The following is a 17,926-nucleotide window of genomic DNA, read 5'->3' on the forward strand; positions in this document are numbered from 1 at the left end:
AATAAATAAACATTTTTTTAAAACCACGACTTTCACTGGTATGAGATAAAGCATTTTCATACTTTAATGGTGGGGATGTGTGTGGCAAAGTCCTTTAGGGAGAGGAACACACACATGTATACATACATGTATATGCACACATGTATGCATGCATACATGTAACGTCCATGTAAGTGTGTGTATATTACCTTAAATAATCATACTCTAGAAATGCCATTTGTGGGCAGATAAATTAAGAAAATAATTCAAAACTCAGAAAAAGCTTAACATGCAAAGCACAGTCATTATTCTGTTGGATGTTCAAACTGTCCTATTTGTCACAAGGATACGTCCCAGGCTCATCTTGTGTTCTATCTGTCCTAGACCTGGAGTCAGCCAAAGATACCTGGTTCTGTCAGTAGAGATGGGTATTTAGAAACCAGGATCCAATTGCTAGAAGTCTTCTTACTACTCGGTGATTTCATTTCTAGGTCCTTTGCAGAACTAGTAAAAATATTTTTAAATATGTAAGTCCATAGTGATACCAGGGGAAAAAGATGCAAGGGGGAAAAAATCTCATTTTTTGGTTTCTTTTGAACCAATCCTTGACTCTAAAATGTGGTAATTGATGAAGAGAATTAAACATTTATCCTGTCTTTTTTTTTTTTCTCGAAGAGGTGGTGACTATAATTTATCTCCATTTGTTGAGAGAAAGCTCTTCTTAACAGATGAATTCTTTTTTTATGAATATAATTTATTGTCAAATTGGCTTACATACAATGCCCAGCGCTCATCCCAACAAGTGCTCTCCTCAGAATTCTTACTAATAAATGGAAAAAGAATGATAGAATTAGACACATAGAAAGATGATAGGGATATATTGATAGATGGCTGGCTGGGTGGGTGGATACCTAGATAGCTAGATGACAGACAGACAGGTAGATAGAGATGGATGGATGGATGGATGGATGGATGAAAGGAAGGAAGGAAAGAAAGAAGGAATGGGTAAAGAAGGAAGAAAGGATTAGAAAAATCATTTTGCAACACTAATGAAATAATCAAGATCACCATTGGGTGAAAGGTGGTGGCAGGACAGTAATTTCCCACAGTATTAAAGTGTCACCCATTGCTTACTTGCTAATTGCAAAGAGGAAAATGTACCTTTACAATGAAGAGATCTCATGGTTACCAACGTGACCAAGTGAGCAAACGCAGCATCACCACTAGTGAGGCCATCTGAGGGCATGTGCCTCCTGGCATGATTCAACATGAAATAAACAGTATCAGGTCTTAACTATTACCAAAAATGTTTAACCTGAACCTGATAATGCCATTATACCTAACTTCTAGTTCATAAGAAATGTAGGGTCAGAGAATAAGATAAGCTTCATCATGAGAAAACGATGGGGCAAGTCAGGCCTATTTTCATCAAATAGGTAATGTCACGGGGACAAAAATGGTGGGAGACTGTTCTAAGACAAAATAGACCAAAGCAACACATGAATTATGACTGAATCTGTTTTGAAAAAGAAAGAGCTATAAAATACATTTTGAGGGTAATAGGGTATCCTCCTTATAGCTGGAAAAATGAATACGGTATAGATATCAGATTAGGTAATAATTATTAACTTCTTATATGTGATGATGGCACTGTGGTTATGGACAAGAATGACCATATCCTTAGGCGATGCATGCTGAAGTATTCAGGAATTGTTAAAAAGAAAACCACAGGCCCATAGGTTAAGACCCATGTCAACAAATCAAGACTTAATATGTCCCTCACTATAGTCCCCTCCCCAACCCAGGAATTTAACCTTCAATCAGCTAATATGGAATTTCAATCTGGAAATTTATTGATAGACCCTTTGGTTCCTCTTAGGAGGGCACCTTGCCCAAATAATGCATTTCCTGCCAATAAATTCCTTTCTTTATGCCCTCTCTTTGCCTTTAAAAACCTTCCTTTTGTTTAAGTTGGGGGAGTTCCCCTACTTGCTAGATGGACGCGACCCTATTCATGAATTGTTTAATAAAGCCAATTAGATCATTATATTTATCTGTTTGAATATCTTTTTTAACAAGGTATAGTGTTGGAATGTCTATAATTTACTCTCAAATGGTTCAGCCAATAAGTACATGTGTGTGTGGAGAGGAGAGAAGGAGAGACTATATACTCACATATATAGACAAAATTGGTACAGCGAAGTATTAACAAGTGTTGAATCTAGGTGGTGGATATATGGTCGATCACTGTCCTATTCTTTCAACGTTTCCAATGCTTCACTTTTTTAAATGAATAAATGTTGAAGAAAAACACAAAGACTAAACTATTTTGAGCACTTCTCTTTTGAGAATACAGAGTTGATAATAACACTGATACTACAATGTAGGGGATTGCTCAATAGGACATCAAGCCCCCCCACAAAGACACTATTTTTCATATGGAATGATCACTACTATGTAAAATTGACCAAAATCCACACAAATTGGGAATAACCAAGACATTGGCAATAGCTTTCTTTGGGTTGTGTGCATGTGGGTACTATTTCTTCCCTTCTACATTCTTGTGTCTTTTAAATTTCCTATAAATGCATATTACCTACTCTGTCTTAAAATAATCTTCACATGAAAATACCCACTCTGCTCCTAGAGAATCTGAATTGGTTACATACTGTTTAGATGATCTGTGTGTCTACCACCTCCTCGGCTAAGCTGTGAACTTCTGGATGCCAGGAATTTGTCTTATTCATTGTTGAACCTTTACCGTCTAGTGAATGAGCGTGTGGCTATCGTAGCCACTGACAATTGTTTTCACGCTAAACTAGAAACACAGAAACCTCCCTTTTAATTTTTTTTAAATATGAAATCTATTGTCAAATTGGTTTCCATACAACACCCAGTGCTCATCCCAACAGGTGCCCTCCTCAACGCCCATCACCCACCCTCCCCTGCCTCCCACCCCCCATCAACCCTCAGTTTGTTCTCAGTTTTTAAGAGTCTATTATGTTTTGGCTCCCTCCCTCTATAACCTCTTTTTTTTTTTTTTCCTTCCCCTCCCCCATGGTCTTCTGTTAAGTTTCTCAGGATCCACATAAGAGTGAAAACATATGGTATCTGTCTTTATGTGGATCCTTTTAGTTTTAGTTGTTGGTGTTCTTGAGACTTAGCTGGGCTATTTAGCAGTCAATTTACAGGATTAACCTGTAAAAGAAACTTCTTGATCTTCATCTTCTAAAGAAGTGATTTCTTCAAAGGTTGCTTTTAGTAGGATAACACATACAATGCAACAGTACAATGTGTCTCACGAAGCACCTGTTCAATACACATTCCCCTCGTCCCAAGGGCACCCATTCTTTGGAAATCCCACCTGGAGATGTTCTTCTTACTATAAGGACAGCCAAATTCCACACGAGGAGCTTTGTGATCCAAATGTCTAAATTACACTGCCTGAGTGTACAGATAAGCAGCTTTAAAAATAAGCCTGGCAGGTGGCAGGGGCTGTAAGCAAATCCCTGCTGGGCAGCTGGTGACTGGAATGGAACGGTGACCTCCTGACTGCTGCCTTCAGGAAGGGGGGGGGGTGGGGAAGTTCAGAAGCAGAGGGTGTCCATGCTAGAAAGTCACTTTGCAGGCACCCAGTTCAACCCACTCCTTTTACAGATGTGGGAACTGAGACTCGGAGACGGAAGGACCTCAGGACATGGTGGACCCCAACAGAGGTTTTCCATTTCGCCACTTTACTCCCAGCTGGTCCAGCTCCCTGCCACACAGGGAGGGGGCTACTGGTTTAGCTTCCTCCGTGTGGTTACTGGTTCCTTTAGGGAGACAGCGGACGAGGGGCAACTGGGTTATACCCGGGATTGTGGGCTTCCGGGTGGGTGGGGATGAAGTCAATTCTCATTTTCCCTTTAGGATGTGTAAGGACAAAACCAAATTAAAAATTAAAAATAAAAGGCTTACCATTCCCTGTGGAAAGTAAAGGAAGAGATTTCCCTCTCCTTTTTCTAAGAGCATCACTGTAGAAACTGTAATTGTAAGCCCTTTCACCTCTCTTTGAAGTGGGTATAAATCCTCTTAAATACTAGATAGGCTCTTTGTCTTTAACACCCAGGAACTGCCTTTCCCGAAGACCTGGGAGCCATCTCTTTGAAAATTACACATCAAGGGGGACAGCACCCCTCCCACCCAGTTTCTGTGGGTGTCCATCTCCAAGTTGCCTGTTTGAGGCTGATTCCCTAGTTTTGGGGCCCCCCCTCAATATTCTCCCTTATCCGGTCACACAGGATGCCCCGCTTCTAGTTACTCCGCCTGCCAACCACCTCCAAACAGAGCAAACCTGAACCCTTCTCTTTTTTCCATCAGAAAGCTTCCCTACTCCCCTGTCTCGGAATCTCCATCAAACCTGGATGATGGTAGCTGACTCTTGTCATAGCAAAGCTCTAAATAAAGAGCCTGTTCTCATTCAGTAGGTCTTCGTTTCTTTTCACGGTTCTAAACACTTAATGTATATGGACTCATTTATCTGCTAAAACCCCATGAGATACGTATATATTATGAATCCCCACTTTAGAGATATGGAAGCTGAGGCACAGAGAGATTAAGTAAGTTGCCTCATGTCACACAGCTAGTTAGGAGAGGACAGGATTCAAACCTAAGCTGTCTGTTTTTACAATCTTTGGTCTTAACCACTGCATAATACTTAATGCAGTCTAGAAAAACAGACTCTCACAACCTAAACACCCCTACATCCATTCTCCATATGTCCTCAAACAACCTATCTGTATCCTCTGAACCTCCCACCATTAAAGCCTTCCTCTCTTTTCTCTTATTTCTTTGGCACATTATCCTCTGGTTTCTACAGTGACACTTAGCCTTACAAGTAATGTGTGCTGATGTATTTATTCTCAAAGAGGATTTGTTGAACACTTTCTATGTGCTCAGTATGCTGAATAAAAAGAGAAGGAAATCATATAATCTCTTTGATTGTTAGGTCAGTGTTGTAATTGTTTCTGAATTGATTGATTCAGTAAAAATTTACTGGGCATGTACTATGCCCCAGAAACCACGTTAGACCCTAAAACTTCTGAAAAGGAACAAAAAGAGAAAACACAGTCTCTGGGCTCAGGTTGCTCCCAGCAGAGGAACCGTGACACATACAGACAATTGCAAATCTATGTGACCAGAGCTCTGGAAGCATGAAGGCGGGCAAGCCTATTCCCAGCCAGGGTACCGGGGAGGCTTCCCAGAGGGGGGTGACTGCTCAAAGGAGTCTCAAAATACTTAAGGAGGAGGAGTTTTCCCCGAGAAGAAGGGAGCCAAGGCATTCCAGGCGGAAGCACCAGCTGACACAAGAGCAAGGGTATGGGACCGAACAGGGAGCGGCTGGGGAACGAGAGTCGCTGAGGGTGGCTGGCGCAGTTTGAGGGTAGGAGTGAAGGTGGAATTATGAAGGCTTCCAGAGTCTACACATGCTGTCTCCACTAGCTTATCCCCACTCGCTCCACAGTGCGCGCTAACCTGTGTCAGTCCTCACCATTCTGCCAACACCACCTTTTATTTATTTATTTGAGAGAGAGACAGCAAGCAGGGGAAAGGTGGCGGGGTGGGGGGGGGGGGGACAGAGGATCTGAAGCAGGCTCTGCGATGACAGCAGCAAGCCCGATGCGGGGCTCAAACTCATGAACCCTGAGATCATGACCTGAGCCAAAGTCAGACACTCAACCAACTAAGCCACCCAGGCGACCCGGGTCTTGCTTTTTATATATTGAGATATAATTCCCATGCCATACAGTTCACCCTTTTGCAGTGCACAATAAAGTAGATCTTAGTATAATCACAAAGCTGTACAGCCATCAGCACTAATTCCAGAACATTTTTATCACCCCCCAAAAGAAATCTGTGCCGGTTAGCAGCCACTCTGCATTCCCCTTCCCTTCAGCCCCTGGCAACCACCAATCTACTTTCTATGGGTTACCTCTTCTGGACATTTCCCATAAATAGAATCATGTTGTATGTGGTTTTTCGGGACTGCCTTCTTTCACTGAGCATGTTTTCCAGGCCCATCCATGTTGGAGGCTGAATCAGCACTTCCTTCCTTTTTATGGCTGAATTATGTTCCATTGTATGGCTGTATCACCTTTTGTTTATCCATTTATGAGTTGAGGGACCTTTGGACATTTCCACTCTTGGGCTATCGTGAAGAGTGCTGCTATGAGCCTTTACAACACTCCCTTTCAAAAGGTCGCCATGACCTCCAGGTTGCTAAATCCAATGGACAACTCTCTGCTTTTTATATGACCACTCAAGGGCATCTGACACAGTAACCCAACTGTCCTTCTCCAAAGCGTCTCTTCTCCGGGTTTATGTTTCAGGTACATTTTTATCATTGTCTTCCTACATCTCTGCCTACTTCTTCTCCTTCTCCCATTGTGACCCCCTCCCACTCACTATCCATATAAACAGCGAAGACTTGTGTTTCCTGTGCCATTCAGATCCTCTCACCTCCCTGACCATTCAGTGGCTTCCCACTGCTCTGAGAATAAAACCCAAACTTTTCAATATGGCGTCGTGGTCTGCATGATCCGGCTCTGGTCTCCCCTCTGCTGCACCCTCACTCCTCCCCATGCTCTGCTCATGGCGGGGTCAGGGGAGGGAGGAGGGTTGGTTTGTTTTACTTTAGTTTCTCCCTCTCACCAAACTTATTCTCACCTCAGGGCCTCTGCCTGTGGTGTCTACTTGGTAACACATTTCCTTCTGTGTTTTTCTGACGGAAAACTACTACTTTTCCTTCTTCAGACCTCAACCTAAAAGTTTCACAGTCACAGAAAGGCCTCCAACCACCATATGGAGTGCGAATACCTGCAGTGGATATGCTTTAATTCAGCATGTTGTTTCCTCCCCGGTCCTTGTTAAGAATCTGCTTTCTTGGTGTGCCTGTGAGTGACTGCATTTGTGTGTGTCAGTCTTTGATGCTGGACTGTAAGCTCCATGCTGGCAGAGACTATGTCTGTTATTACTCATATTTTATTCCCAGGGCCTATCACTTAATAGATGCTCAATAAATATGTGTTGCATGAAATGAAAGAAGTAAGTGACACAGAAACTAAAAGAGAGTCAACTAGGGTCAAATGAAATAACAGAAGGGATCTGAACGTACTTGGCAAACTCTAAAGGGCTATAAAAGTGGAATAAATGACTGCCATTATGTAATCATGCATACATAATTACTGTCAATTATTTTATAGAAGCAGCAATTATGTCAAAACACATGAATTTGGATTTAGGGACTTGGCAATCCCATTTCCCAAACTCATACTGCACTCTGGCAACTCTGACTGGTGGGCAGGTAGCCTTCCATGTGGGGAGACTTGGTGCCTCCATGTTGCACCCCTCATGGTTCCTCTACTTGAAGTAGTTATCTACCCTCTTCTTCATCAAGAAAGTACCTTGTCGTCATCCTTTGTTCTTGAAAAACTGATGCTCTGCTTGACCCTCGACATCCTGAAAGAGAATCAGGTTCCCTTCCTCCTCTCTTTTCCTTCCCTGGGTCATACACGCTTTGACTACTTCATGCACGATGGGGTTGTTAACACATCCGTCCCTCTTGCTAGACTCTGAGCTGGTTGAACATAGAGGCCGTGCTTCCTCTATTTCTGAATTCACCCATTCATCAATCAATTCATTGACTGAACATCTGTAATGTGCTAAGCCATGAGGCCTGGAACAGAGTACAGAAGTGGCCATGCAATAAACCCTCAACGTGTACTTGGCCAGAGGGGGAAGAATGAGCCTGCCTACAGCCTCATTCTCTTGACCCAACCTCACCAATCAGAGGCGGTTCAACTGAGAATGGCAGGAAGAGAAAACCTCCTCCAAAACACAATAAGACTAGATGCCACAGAGTAAGGCCAGCACCAGCCATTTACTGAGTCAGGTGCAAAGGGAATCCTTGCCTCATCCTCACTGGGCCCCTAGAGCAGCAAGAGAAAAACAAGTGTGGCCACAAGGGATACAACCCAGGTGTGCTTTTGCCACTAGGTACAGGAGAGGAGGGGAGAATGTGTTCTCTCCAGGAGGAGAAGGCAGCACAGAAAGGGGCCACCAATGCAGTCCCTTTTCTCAAGTGGGTCATCCACTCTCCCTTTCAGAAGACCAAGAAGGCTGCAAGAACTTCCTTCACAATATTTGTGAATGAGCTGAGCCCCTGCACCATGTACAGTCCAGACTGGGCTGGCAACGCAGGGAAAGGGGAAATGGCTCTCCCTGCTGCTACCCTCTCAAGGTAATTTTAAAAGTCTGGATCACTGTTAAAATGGAGTCTCTGCATTTAAGGGTGAAGGGATGAGGTCATTCCATTAAAATTGTACATTAGTCAAGACTTCATGCATAATTTCAAGAAATGTTGGGGAAAAAAAATAATGCCAGGGGCATATATTCAAGCCAAGAAGTTAGAAAACCACCCTGACATGGCTATTAAATCAAGTATGCTGAAATACAGAAGCTTAATGCATTTATAAAATTTTCAAAATTCTTGCTTCTCAGCGGAACCTTTGCCCTAAAGCACTCTGTGCCACTTCAAGGCACTCCAATTGAAGTTTACAAAATGACTCATTTAAAGAGCATGGTGTCCCCTGTCTGCCTCCCAACCCCCTCTCCTACAGCTGCCACTTACTGTGAGTTCTTTGCTTTTAGCAAAAGGCCACCAGCCCCGCACACGCTTTTGCTGGAATATGGAGATCTTGCTCTCCTCGCTTGCATTTTCAAACTTGGCAAGATCGCAGGCTTTGGCAGTCTTGGCGGCTCGGGGGAAGCTATTGAGGTTCATTTCCAGGGAGCCTGTGAAGAGATGCCCTTAACAGTTACAGAAGGGCTTTAGAGTCCATCACCACCAATTATTCACCCACCCGTTCGTTCATTCATTCATCCATCCATCCATTCACTCACTGGTCATTCAACCAGTACACATTGGGTCACTAGCATGTGCTAGGTTTTGGGGATACAAATATGACCAAGACACGTACCAAATGTAGCAGGTAGTAGACAGGGGCAGAGCTACAATATATAACTTTCAAGCCTCAGTGTCAGGTGTCATCACTGCTGGGCATCTTATCTACTCCCTGAATGTGTGGGATTACGTGCCTATCCTCTGAGCTCTCCTCTGCCTTAGTGTGGATCCACCTATAAGAACCTCCTCCCCCAGCTCACTTTCCTCTGAGTCCACTAACCCCCTCCAGGTGGGGGACCAAGCCTTATCATCTCTGTAGCTACTCTCCAAGACTTAGTGGGCTCCCCCAAAGTATTTGCGATGAGTGAATATTACAGAGGGGAAGATAAGGACATGAGAGTATTTTCTCTCTCTCTCTTAAATAACCTTTCCCTAGTACAGAAATAATATTTGTTAATTATAAGCATTTAGAGCACACACATAAGCAAAAAATTAATAGAAAAATTTTCCATAAAATGCCATCCCCCCAAAGTTGACCACTGCTCTCGTTAGTTCTTATCCTATGACAGTCATTGTTTCTTTGCCTGTCCCTGATTACCTCTGTCTCTGATACATATAAACATATATTTTACAGAAAAGGAATTTTTTTCTACACTCTTTGTTCACTTAGTGCATCCTGTATAACTTCCAACTCACTAAATGAATATTTTTAATGGCTGCAGGATTATCACTTTTTGGGTGCTTATTATGTATGAGTTTTTAAATTATATTATCACATGTACAGCTCTAAACACACTCTGAGGTATGTAATATTACTATCTCCATTTTACAACTGGAGAAAACTGAGGTACAGAGGGGACTAGTAACTAGCTCAAAATTTAACAGGCTTCTTAGTGGTAGAGCAAAGATGATTTTAAATCTGATTGAAATGTATCTTCTGGGACACCTGGGTGGCTCAGGCAGTTAAACGTCTGACTTCAGCTCAGGTCATGATCTCACGGTTTGTGAGTTTAAGCCCCACATCGGGCTCTGTGCTGACAGCTCAGAGCCTGGAACCTGCCTCAGATGCTGTGTCTCCCTCTCTCGCTCCCCCTCCTCCACTTGTGCTAAATAAATAAATAAATAAATAAATAATCTTCCACCATAAGGATGTCCTGTAACTTACTCAGCCAATCCCCTATGATTGGCTATTTGGAGTGTTTCTAAATTTTTTGCTATCATAAATTGCACCGAAATTATCCTTGTAGCTAAATCAGACCGAACTCTCCCCAAACTGGGACAAAACCCTTAACATTAATCTGAGCTTTACGAAGTCACCGGCTTACCCAGAAAGTCATCTGAGGACAGTGTTTCAAAATCCCAAACCTGAAGCACCAACACGGCTGGTGTCTTACACTCCATCTTCTCTAAGGAAAAGATGTTCTCCCTCTTCGTAATGACCATTTGCTTCTCAGCTGGGAGGTACTGAAATGGAAACAGGAAGCGCCAGTTGAAGTTCCCCTCGCCAGTCAAGGAGTTGTAATGCACGTCTGTCTCCTGCTTGTCATCTTCCAAACCCTTTATCCACCTGAGTGAACACAGAAAAGGAATTACACACTCTGAGTCCATTATTCAGGCATCAGTATAATCAAGAGTGATTTAGCTAGTTTAATGTGGCCACAGCTCATAGTTTTCAAATGATGATATAGTTAGATTCAGATGGAAGTTTCCATCAAATCTGAAAGAGACAAATAGGAGTCAAAGGGTCTGAAACAGAAACAAGATTCTCATTCTAAGCTAGATTTGGGAAATGTCTTCAATTGCTCTGGGATAGCCCTGAAGCCCCATGCAATAAAGAAGGAAAACTCAGGGGCACCTGGGTGGCTCAGCCAGTTAAGCTGACTCTTGGTTTCAGCTCAGGTCATGATCTCATGGTTCATGAGTTCAAGCCCCACATTGGGCTCTGTGCTGACAGGGTGGAGTCTGCTTAAGATTCTCTCTCTCTCTCTCTCTCTCTCTCCCACTCTCTCTCTGCCCCTCCCTCTCTCTCTCTCTCAAAACAAATAAATAAACATTAAAAAAAAAAAAGAGGGAAGGGGCGCCTGGGTGGCTCAGTCGGTTAAGCATCCGACTTCGGCTCAGGTCATGATCTCACGGTTCGTGGGTTCGAACCCTGCATACGGCTCTGTGCTGACAGCTCAGAGCCTGGAGCCTGTTTCAGATTCTGTGTCTCCCTCTCTCTCAGACCCTCCCCCGTTCATGCTCTGTCTCTCTGTCTCAAAAATAAATAAACGTTAAAAAAAAATTTTTAAAAAGAAGAGGGAAAACTCAGGAAATGTGAAGGGAAAGTGTAATCTGAGTTTCCCTCTGGGCACTCTTAGTGAGGGTACCACCTCTGCACCCATTGCCCTGGGGCCTCTCTAATTGGTCTGGTTTAGACCCCTGGTATCAGCCCTATGATTGGCCCCCTCCTCTCTGGTTCTGGGCCTCAAAAACCCAGAGGTCTGGATCAATGTGGCACGGAGGGTAGAAGCCTGTCTGCACCCACCTGAATTCTAATCCTGGCTGTGCCATTACTACCCGGAAAGCCATGGGTAAGTTATCCAACCCTTCTGTGCCTCTATTTCATTTGGAAAGTAGAAGCAATGACAGCACCTAGTTCATAGGGTTGCTCTGAAGAATTATATGAGGTAATAGCTGTAAAGTGCTTTGTGTCCTCCAAATTATATATAATGTTATCTCCTCTTAGTGTCATCTGCTCTCCCTCCTCAGTTTAGAGTAAGCTGCGATGAATACATTTTCCCCTAGTGCTTTATCCATGGTGAATTACTGGGCAAATAGGTGCTTTTAATTCAAACTAATTGATAATTCCAAACCATTTGCTTTCTGAAAGCAGACATCCCTTCCCCACAAGTCAGGGAAAGATAAAGAACTTCCACATCCCAGAGGAGTGATACCACTCAGAGTATGGATGCAATTATTTAGGTAAAGATTGTGCTCCCTCAGCCAATCTATATGTGGTATCCATTATGAGCCAAGGAGTGTGCTAGCTGTTAGAGGAGTGATGGGAGCACACAGAGATGGCCTTTGCCTTCATAGAGCTGTAGCCATAGAGGGAAGGGGACGGAGGGATGGAGGGGGTGGCAGAAGTCACCACTGAGAGATGTGCATATAACAAGGGAAAGAAGCTCAGATCCTAAAGAGCAGAAAACAAGATGGGGCTGTAGAGATAGGAGGGGCTAGTCATACAGGATACTTTAGGACATATTAGGGATCTAAATCTTTATCCAGAGAAAATAGAACGTCATTAAAGAGCCTAAAGTATAGGGTTGACTTGATCAGATTATGCTTTGAAAAGATAACCCATGGTTCAACATAGAAAACACATTATCAGAGTCAAGAGTGAATACGGAGAGACCAAGCCATATGGTATGGGTACTTCGGTGGCCCCAGCAAGAAATGATGGAGGGAAATGGTTGTGGTGTGGTGAAGACAGGGAGAATGGACAGTGCTGGTGACTATTTGGAAAGCAAAATGGACAAGATTCAATGGCACACTAGAAATGGAGTCAACAAAGAAAAACGCTTCTTGTTTGAAGAAGGCAAAGAGATACCAAAACGAGGTGAGATGAGTTTACTACTTCTGAGATGGGTTTTATCTAAGGGGACATGTTTGAATCACTTTACCATCTCATTTCCCTCCATGATGAAGGGCTCAAAGGAAGCCTACCAAGGTGTTTGTGTCATAGCCAATATGAGAGAGAGTGAGAGAGAGAGAGGGAAGGAGGGAGGGAGAGGGGGAAAATGTGGTTTCCTGAGTTCTAGGTTGGCATCTTTCCTTTTGGTAGAACTAGCGAAGAGTAAGGTGTGACTTTTAGCTTCTGTATTAGTCTTACAATGTCCTTAACACTGAATCGCTCATCATTTGTGCCACATCTCTCTACTTGTTTCAGGTGTAAAGGTATTTTGAATGTCACTCAAAAAGCTTAGGTATCCAACATTTCACTGAAAAGAGATGTTTATATAATATTTCCTCACAAAAATATTTTTATAAGATAATAATTCTTAGCAAAGTGACCAAAGAATATTTGACAAAGTGACCTTATCTAAGAAGGTGAGTAAGATGAACTCCTTCTATGGGAGGTGGGAGGAGTATCTTCCAGGAGGCATAGGTTCAGTTAGGGGTTAAAGGAGGAAGGAGGGGAAGAAAAGGGGGCATGGAGTTTGTTGATGACCTTACCCTTTAACATAAATATCACTTGACTTTTGTCCTGTGAAGATATTCTCATCCTCTAAAATGACATCTTCAGTGTTCCAGATGATTACCCTCAATTCATACCTGGGATAAGGGAAGGCAGCATTAGGCTGAAGACCTTGAAAGCTGAACCAGCTGGTGTCTATGGGATTCTGGAATTCCTGTGAGTCTACAGGCTTCCTCAACATTACCAAGTTCAAAAATATCAACACTTAAGGTCTTGGTTCCATCAAAACCAAGTGTCCCAGCTTGAATCACCAAGGACATGAAGTTCTCTGAGCAGAAATTCCTTCCATTAGCTGATGTTTTTCAGAATGTTGCAGAATATTGAAGCTCCATAGCCCCTACATAAAACAGGGGCCACCATTTCAATCATCACCACTGTTACCATTACTATCACTTGCCCCTGCTGTAAATGGCCAGATGGGAATGAGATGTGATTATCAGGTGCCAACTGATCAATGTAACCGATGTTACAATGCAAGAATCAATGTAATTGATCAAATGTCATGGTCTTTTAGTCTGCTACCATGGTCTCTTCCCCTGAATGTAGGGCTGCAGATGACTTACCCTTTCGGTTGCCTTGGCGAAATGTCAACTGGAGGTCCAGGTTGAGGCATATCTTTGGGAAACATGTCCACCCACATCTGCAGGCGGCCCTTTTTAAGAAAAGATCTCCTTTAACTCTGGTGGGGGTATTGCATGGGCAACTGACTTCATTGTTTTAACATATCCCTTTACTAGAAATGGATATTAGCTATATATCATATCATATCTTATCATGTCATAGGGATATTATTCATATTATACATGTTTAGAATATTTGTTGACAAAGACAGAACTTACATTTCTGCTAAGAATTAGAGCATATGTTAAGAAGAAGGTAAAGGATAAGCTAACCCTTATTGAGCACCTACAATGTGGTAGACACAGTGCTGTGTATTTGATAAACATTACATCAATTCTCCCAATATCCTCAGTGGGTAGATGTTATTATTCCTACTTGACACATGAGAAAACATCTTGCCCACGCTTACACAGACAATATGTAGCAGCGTCTGGATTCAACCTTTGTCTGTTGACTCCAGAGACTCTGCTTTTTCTATAAACTCCTAAGGACTAAAAAGATAATACTATCTGTCAGAAGGATCATGCTTCATTGTTTCCAATGTGCCTTAACATCATTATCTCCATTACTGCTTACCCTGCCACCTGCCCCTGTTACACATTAGAACAAAACAACTAAGACTCAGGGAAGTCAAATGATATGAATCCTGTGGCTAACTAGTGGCAGAATAAGGCCTCCTATCCCTTGCTTTGGACTCCATGCATCAGAATTTACCCTGTTGCAAGGGATCCGAGAGCCCATGTGGGGAGAAGGTGCAGTGGATTCAATGCTCAGCTCTGTTGTATACATTCTGAGTACTCCATCAGCTCAGGCAAGAAGGTGAGTGACCAATAAGGACTGGGATGGTCAGGGGAGATTTTATAAGAAGAAAGGAAGGGAAAGAAGGGAAGGAAGGAAGGGAAGTTAGGATGGAAGGAAGGAAGGAAAGAAGGAAGGAAGGAAGGAGGAAGGAAGGAGAAAGGAAGGAAGGAGAATGGAAGGAAGAGAAGGAAGGAAGGAAGGGAAAGAAGAAGGAAGGAAGGAAGGAAGGAAGGAAGGAAGGAAGGAAGGAAGGAAGGAAAAGAAGAAGGAAGGAAGGAAGGAAGGAAGGAAGGAAGGAAGGAAGGAAGGAAGGAAAGGAAAGAAGAAGGAAGGAAGGAAGGAAGGAAGGAAGGAAGGAAGGCAGGCAGGCTTCCAACAGAGCAGGGAGGATTTGTAGGATTTAGGTGAAGGAGAGGCTTTGGCTAGAAAAGACAAGAGCTTTCCTGGGGAAGGGACAATGTCAGCAAAGAGCATTTGGGAAGAGAAGGACCAATTAACGAAGGATTACAATCCTAAAGAGATATCAACGTTCACTTGTAACCAAACAGCCACATAGTAAAATGAAAGATACCAGTAACCAAAAGATTTTAAATATCTGGTAGTAAATTTCAGGAAACAATCATAGGCTTCTACATGTGATAAGAGCTTATCTTTTCAAGGCACTCTCCCACACGTGCTGTCACTAGTGCTACACCCCAACACCACTGAAATAGCAGTGTGGGTGTTCCTGCTCCATTAGAGTCAAGCTTGTATGTTTTGACCAAGTGACACAGTGAGGGAGTCCAGGGCTGGGACAGGAGTATAACTCAAACTGCCTGGGTAAAACCCCAGCTCTACTACTTAGCTGCCGATTAACTTTGAGCAAGTTACTTAAACTCTCTGAACCTCAATGTCTTCATCTTAAAAGTAAGGATCATAGTAAGTACATCATGAGGCTGCATTAAGGAGTAAGAGTAAGGTGGTCCACATGCCCCTACTTGTCTAGGAAAATCCTGGTGGTGTCCCTGGTGGCCTCTTTCACTCTGAAAATGGTCATCATTTGGATAAACAATTCTATGGTCATCCTAATTAGGTGAGATTTTATGTAAAGGGCTTAGTACATAAGTACATATTAATTATGTACCTATGATTAATAAGTACATATTAAGAAGGCTCTTAATAAAGTTGATCTTCTCTTCCCTTTTCACTCATAACCCATATCTCTGGTTATTTTTTCCACACACTTCCTCTTGCCAGTTCTTCAAAATAAGTCACCAGCTATTGCTTCTCTGGGAAAACTAGTGAACTGTGAAGTTACTGATAGATTCTGGACAAGGTCTTTTGGCTTCTCAAATATCAGCATTCTTTCCAGAGTTTGATAACTCAAATCCATTAAAAAAGCAAAAAGCACTAAATCCAACTCTGGCTTTAGGGCAGAACTTCTCACCCTCAACATTATTGACATTTTGGGCTGAATAATTCTTTGTTGCAGAAGGCCGTCCGTGCACCATGGGATGTCTAGTTGCATCTCTGACCTCTACCCACTAGATGCCAATAGTACCCCCACTCACATGAGACAACCAAAAATATTTCCAGACATTGCTAAATGTTTAGGGCAGGGAGGCAAAATTGTCCCTGGTTGAGAACCATTATTCTAGGGCACATAAGATTAACTTTTAGGGATGAAGCCCTATTCCTTGGGGGTGAACACTCCAGTTGGGGCCAGAACTGCCTTGGCCACTACCTGCTCCATTCCTGGCTTATCCTTGTGGTACAGCGGCCGAGTTTCTATGTGCTCAGGAACCAGTCTACACCCAACCTCTGGTATATCCTCCCAAGAATGTAAAACCCTGAGGGCCAGGTGCTCGTAAGACTCCACCGTCTCATCTGCATGGAAGAAAAAGAAATAAAGACAGTTGTCAGCTATAAGTGCTTGTAATGGAACAGTGATGGGCTGTCGGGTGCACTTTTAAACTCTTCCTTAAAGGTTAAATAAGTATATTGAGGCACAGGGAGAGAGCAAAAGAGCAAAAGAGAACAAGGACAAAAAGAGAATGGAAAGAGGTAGGGGTGGAGTGAAGGGAAGGGAAGGGAAAGAGACAGGAGGTTTAGAGAATGGGAAGTGAGATGGGTTGAGAAGAAGACCAGAGAGCAGTCAAGGTCTCAGAGTCCGGGGCTCCATTTGCCCCTTGAATCAGATTTCTCTAGAGTCTATGAACTACAAGCTTGGCTTCAAGACACTGGAAAGGGTATATTTCCTGGAGATTTAAGATTGTTTGCTAATGCCATAGTGTGAGAGGGCCTGGTGAATCAGGGTGACCCTGAACAAGGTGGTGAAATCACACAATATGTGTTCATGGAGGTCTTGTCTTTCCTCATTGTTGCTCCTTTCTAGCAACACACCTGCTCATAGGAAAGGTTCTCTGATCTGTCATCTTATCAAAGAAGGCAATACGTAATAAAAACTACTGGTAGAAAAAGTACTTGCAAAAATAACACAAAAATTGTTGGAAAAAAATCAAATTGTTTTGATAAAGTTCAGAATGGCCTAACTTGACATCTGGAAGTTGAGCTTGGTTTTAGAAAAAGGCCACACACACAGGCAGATCCCATAACAGCAATAATTACAATCAGTAAAAGTTGATGGGAATGAACACATAATCAATGAACTAAATCTTTTGTCATAAAGTTTAATCAGCCGAGTACAGATTTGATGAACATCCTTTCAGATTTCTGGCGGGCAAAAACATGGTTTCATCGTGAACTGTAGAATATGGACCAAGGAACGAAATTGGCTTTAATAGAGTATATTGTGAAAAACTATTTTTCTCAACAAAAATTCATTAATCTGTTATTAACACACTATTCAAATGTCAAGTACTCTGCCTGCAAAAACCTTCAAGAGGTTTCTGAAGTTAAAATAACAAGGTGAAAAGAAATGTGGGCATCAAAGTGGTGGGATCAACATAACAGTGTGAAAAGATCCGGAAATACGTCCTTAATTGGGTTCTCGGCATCGGACGCTCTGAACCTAGGTTTTGCAGGTATGTAGCCTGGCACCTATGGATTTGCATCAAATGGGCTGGAACGGCATTACAAGAATTGTTCTGCGTCGTTAAAGTAAACGTGGCTTTTCTTTTCTCGTCCAAAGTTTAAGAAAGCCTCCCTGGGATCTTCCTGGTATGTCCCAGTATGTTATACGGAAAATCTGCTTCTTGGTAGCGAAGTAAGAGAGTTGCTGGTATAATATGTGTGAGGGTAATTTGGATCGTGTCCAGTGATTTACCTTATATAATATTTATTTTGAGGTTACTGCCTAACCTTCCAACGCAACACTCCTATTTAGGTGATACGTGCTATAAAAA

General features: G+C 42.6%; 1 protein-coding gene across 4 annotated transcripts in view; it reads right to left on the bottom strand.

The window, feature by feature from the left end:
• Positions 1–17,926, bottom strand: part of FER1L6 (fer-1 like family member 6) — a 155,496-nt gene that overhangs the window by 7,564 nt on the left and 130,006 nt on the right. For 2 of the 4 annotated variants that reach the window (XM_027063947.2, XM_053208155.1), the window contains 5 exons: positions 16,306–16,448; positions 13,724–13,812; positions 13,139–13,237; positions 10,246–10,487; positions 8,648–8,811 (listed from right to left, as the gene is read on the bottom strand). In XM_027063947.2, the coding sequence (XP_026919748.2) occupies positions 8,648–8,811; positions 10,246–10,487; positions 13,139–13,237; positions 13,724–13,812; positions 16,306–16,448 (737 nt within the window). Of the gene's footprint in view, positions 1–34; positions 484–8,647; positions 8,812–10,245; positions 10,488–13,138; positions 13,238–13,723; positions 13,813–16,305; positions 16,449–17,926 lie in introns of those variants that run through there. The other 2 variants (XM_053208154.1, XR_008292528.1) reach the window with 2 other exon arrangements.

The sequence above is a fragment of the Acinonyx jubatus genome, chromosome F2 (assembly GCF_027475565.1).
Source record: "Acinonyx jubatus isolate Ajub_Pintada_27869175 chromosome F2, VMU_Ajub_asm_v1.0, whole genome shotgun sequence".
Lineage (NCBI taxonomy): Eukaryota > Metazoa > Chordata > Mammalia > Carnivora > Felidae > Acinonyx > Acinonyx jubatus.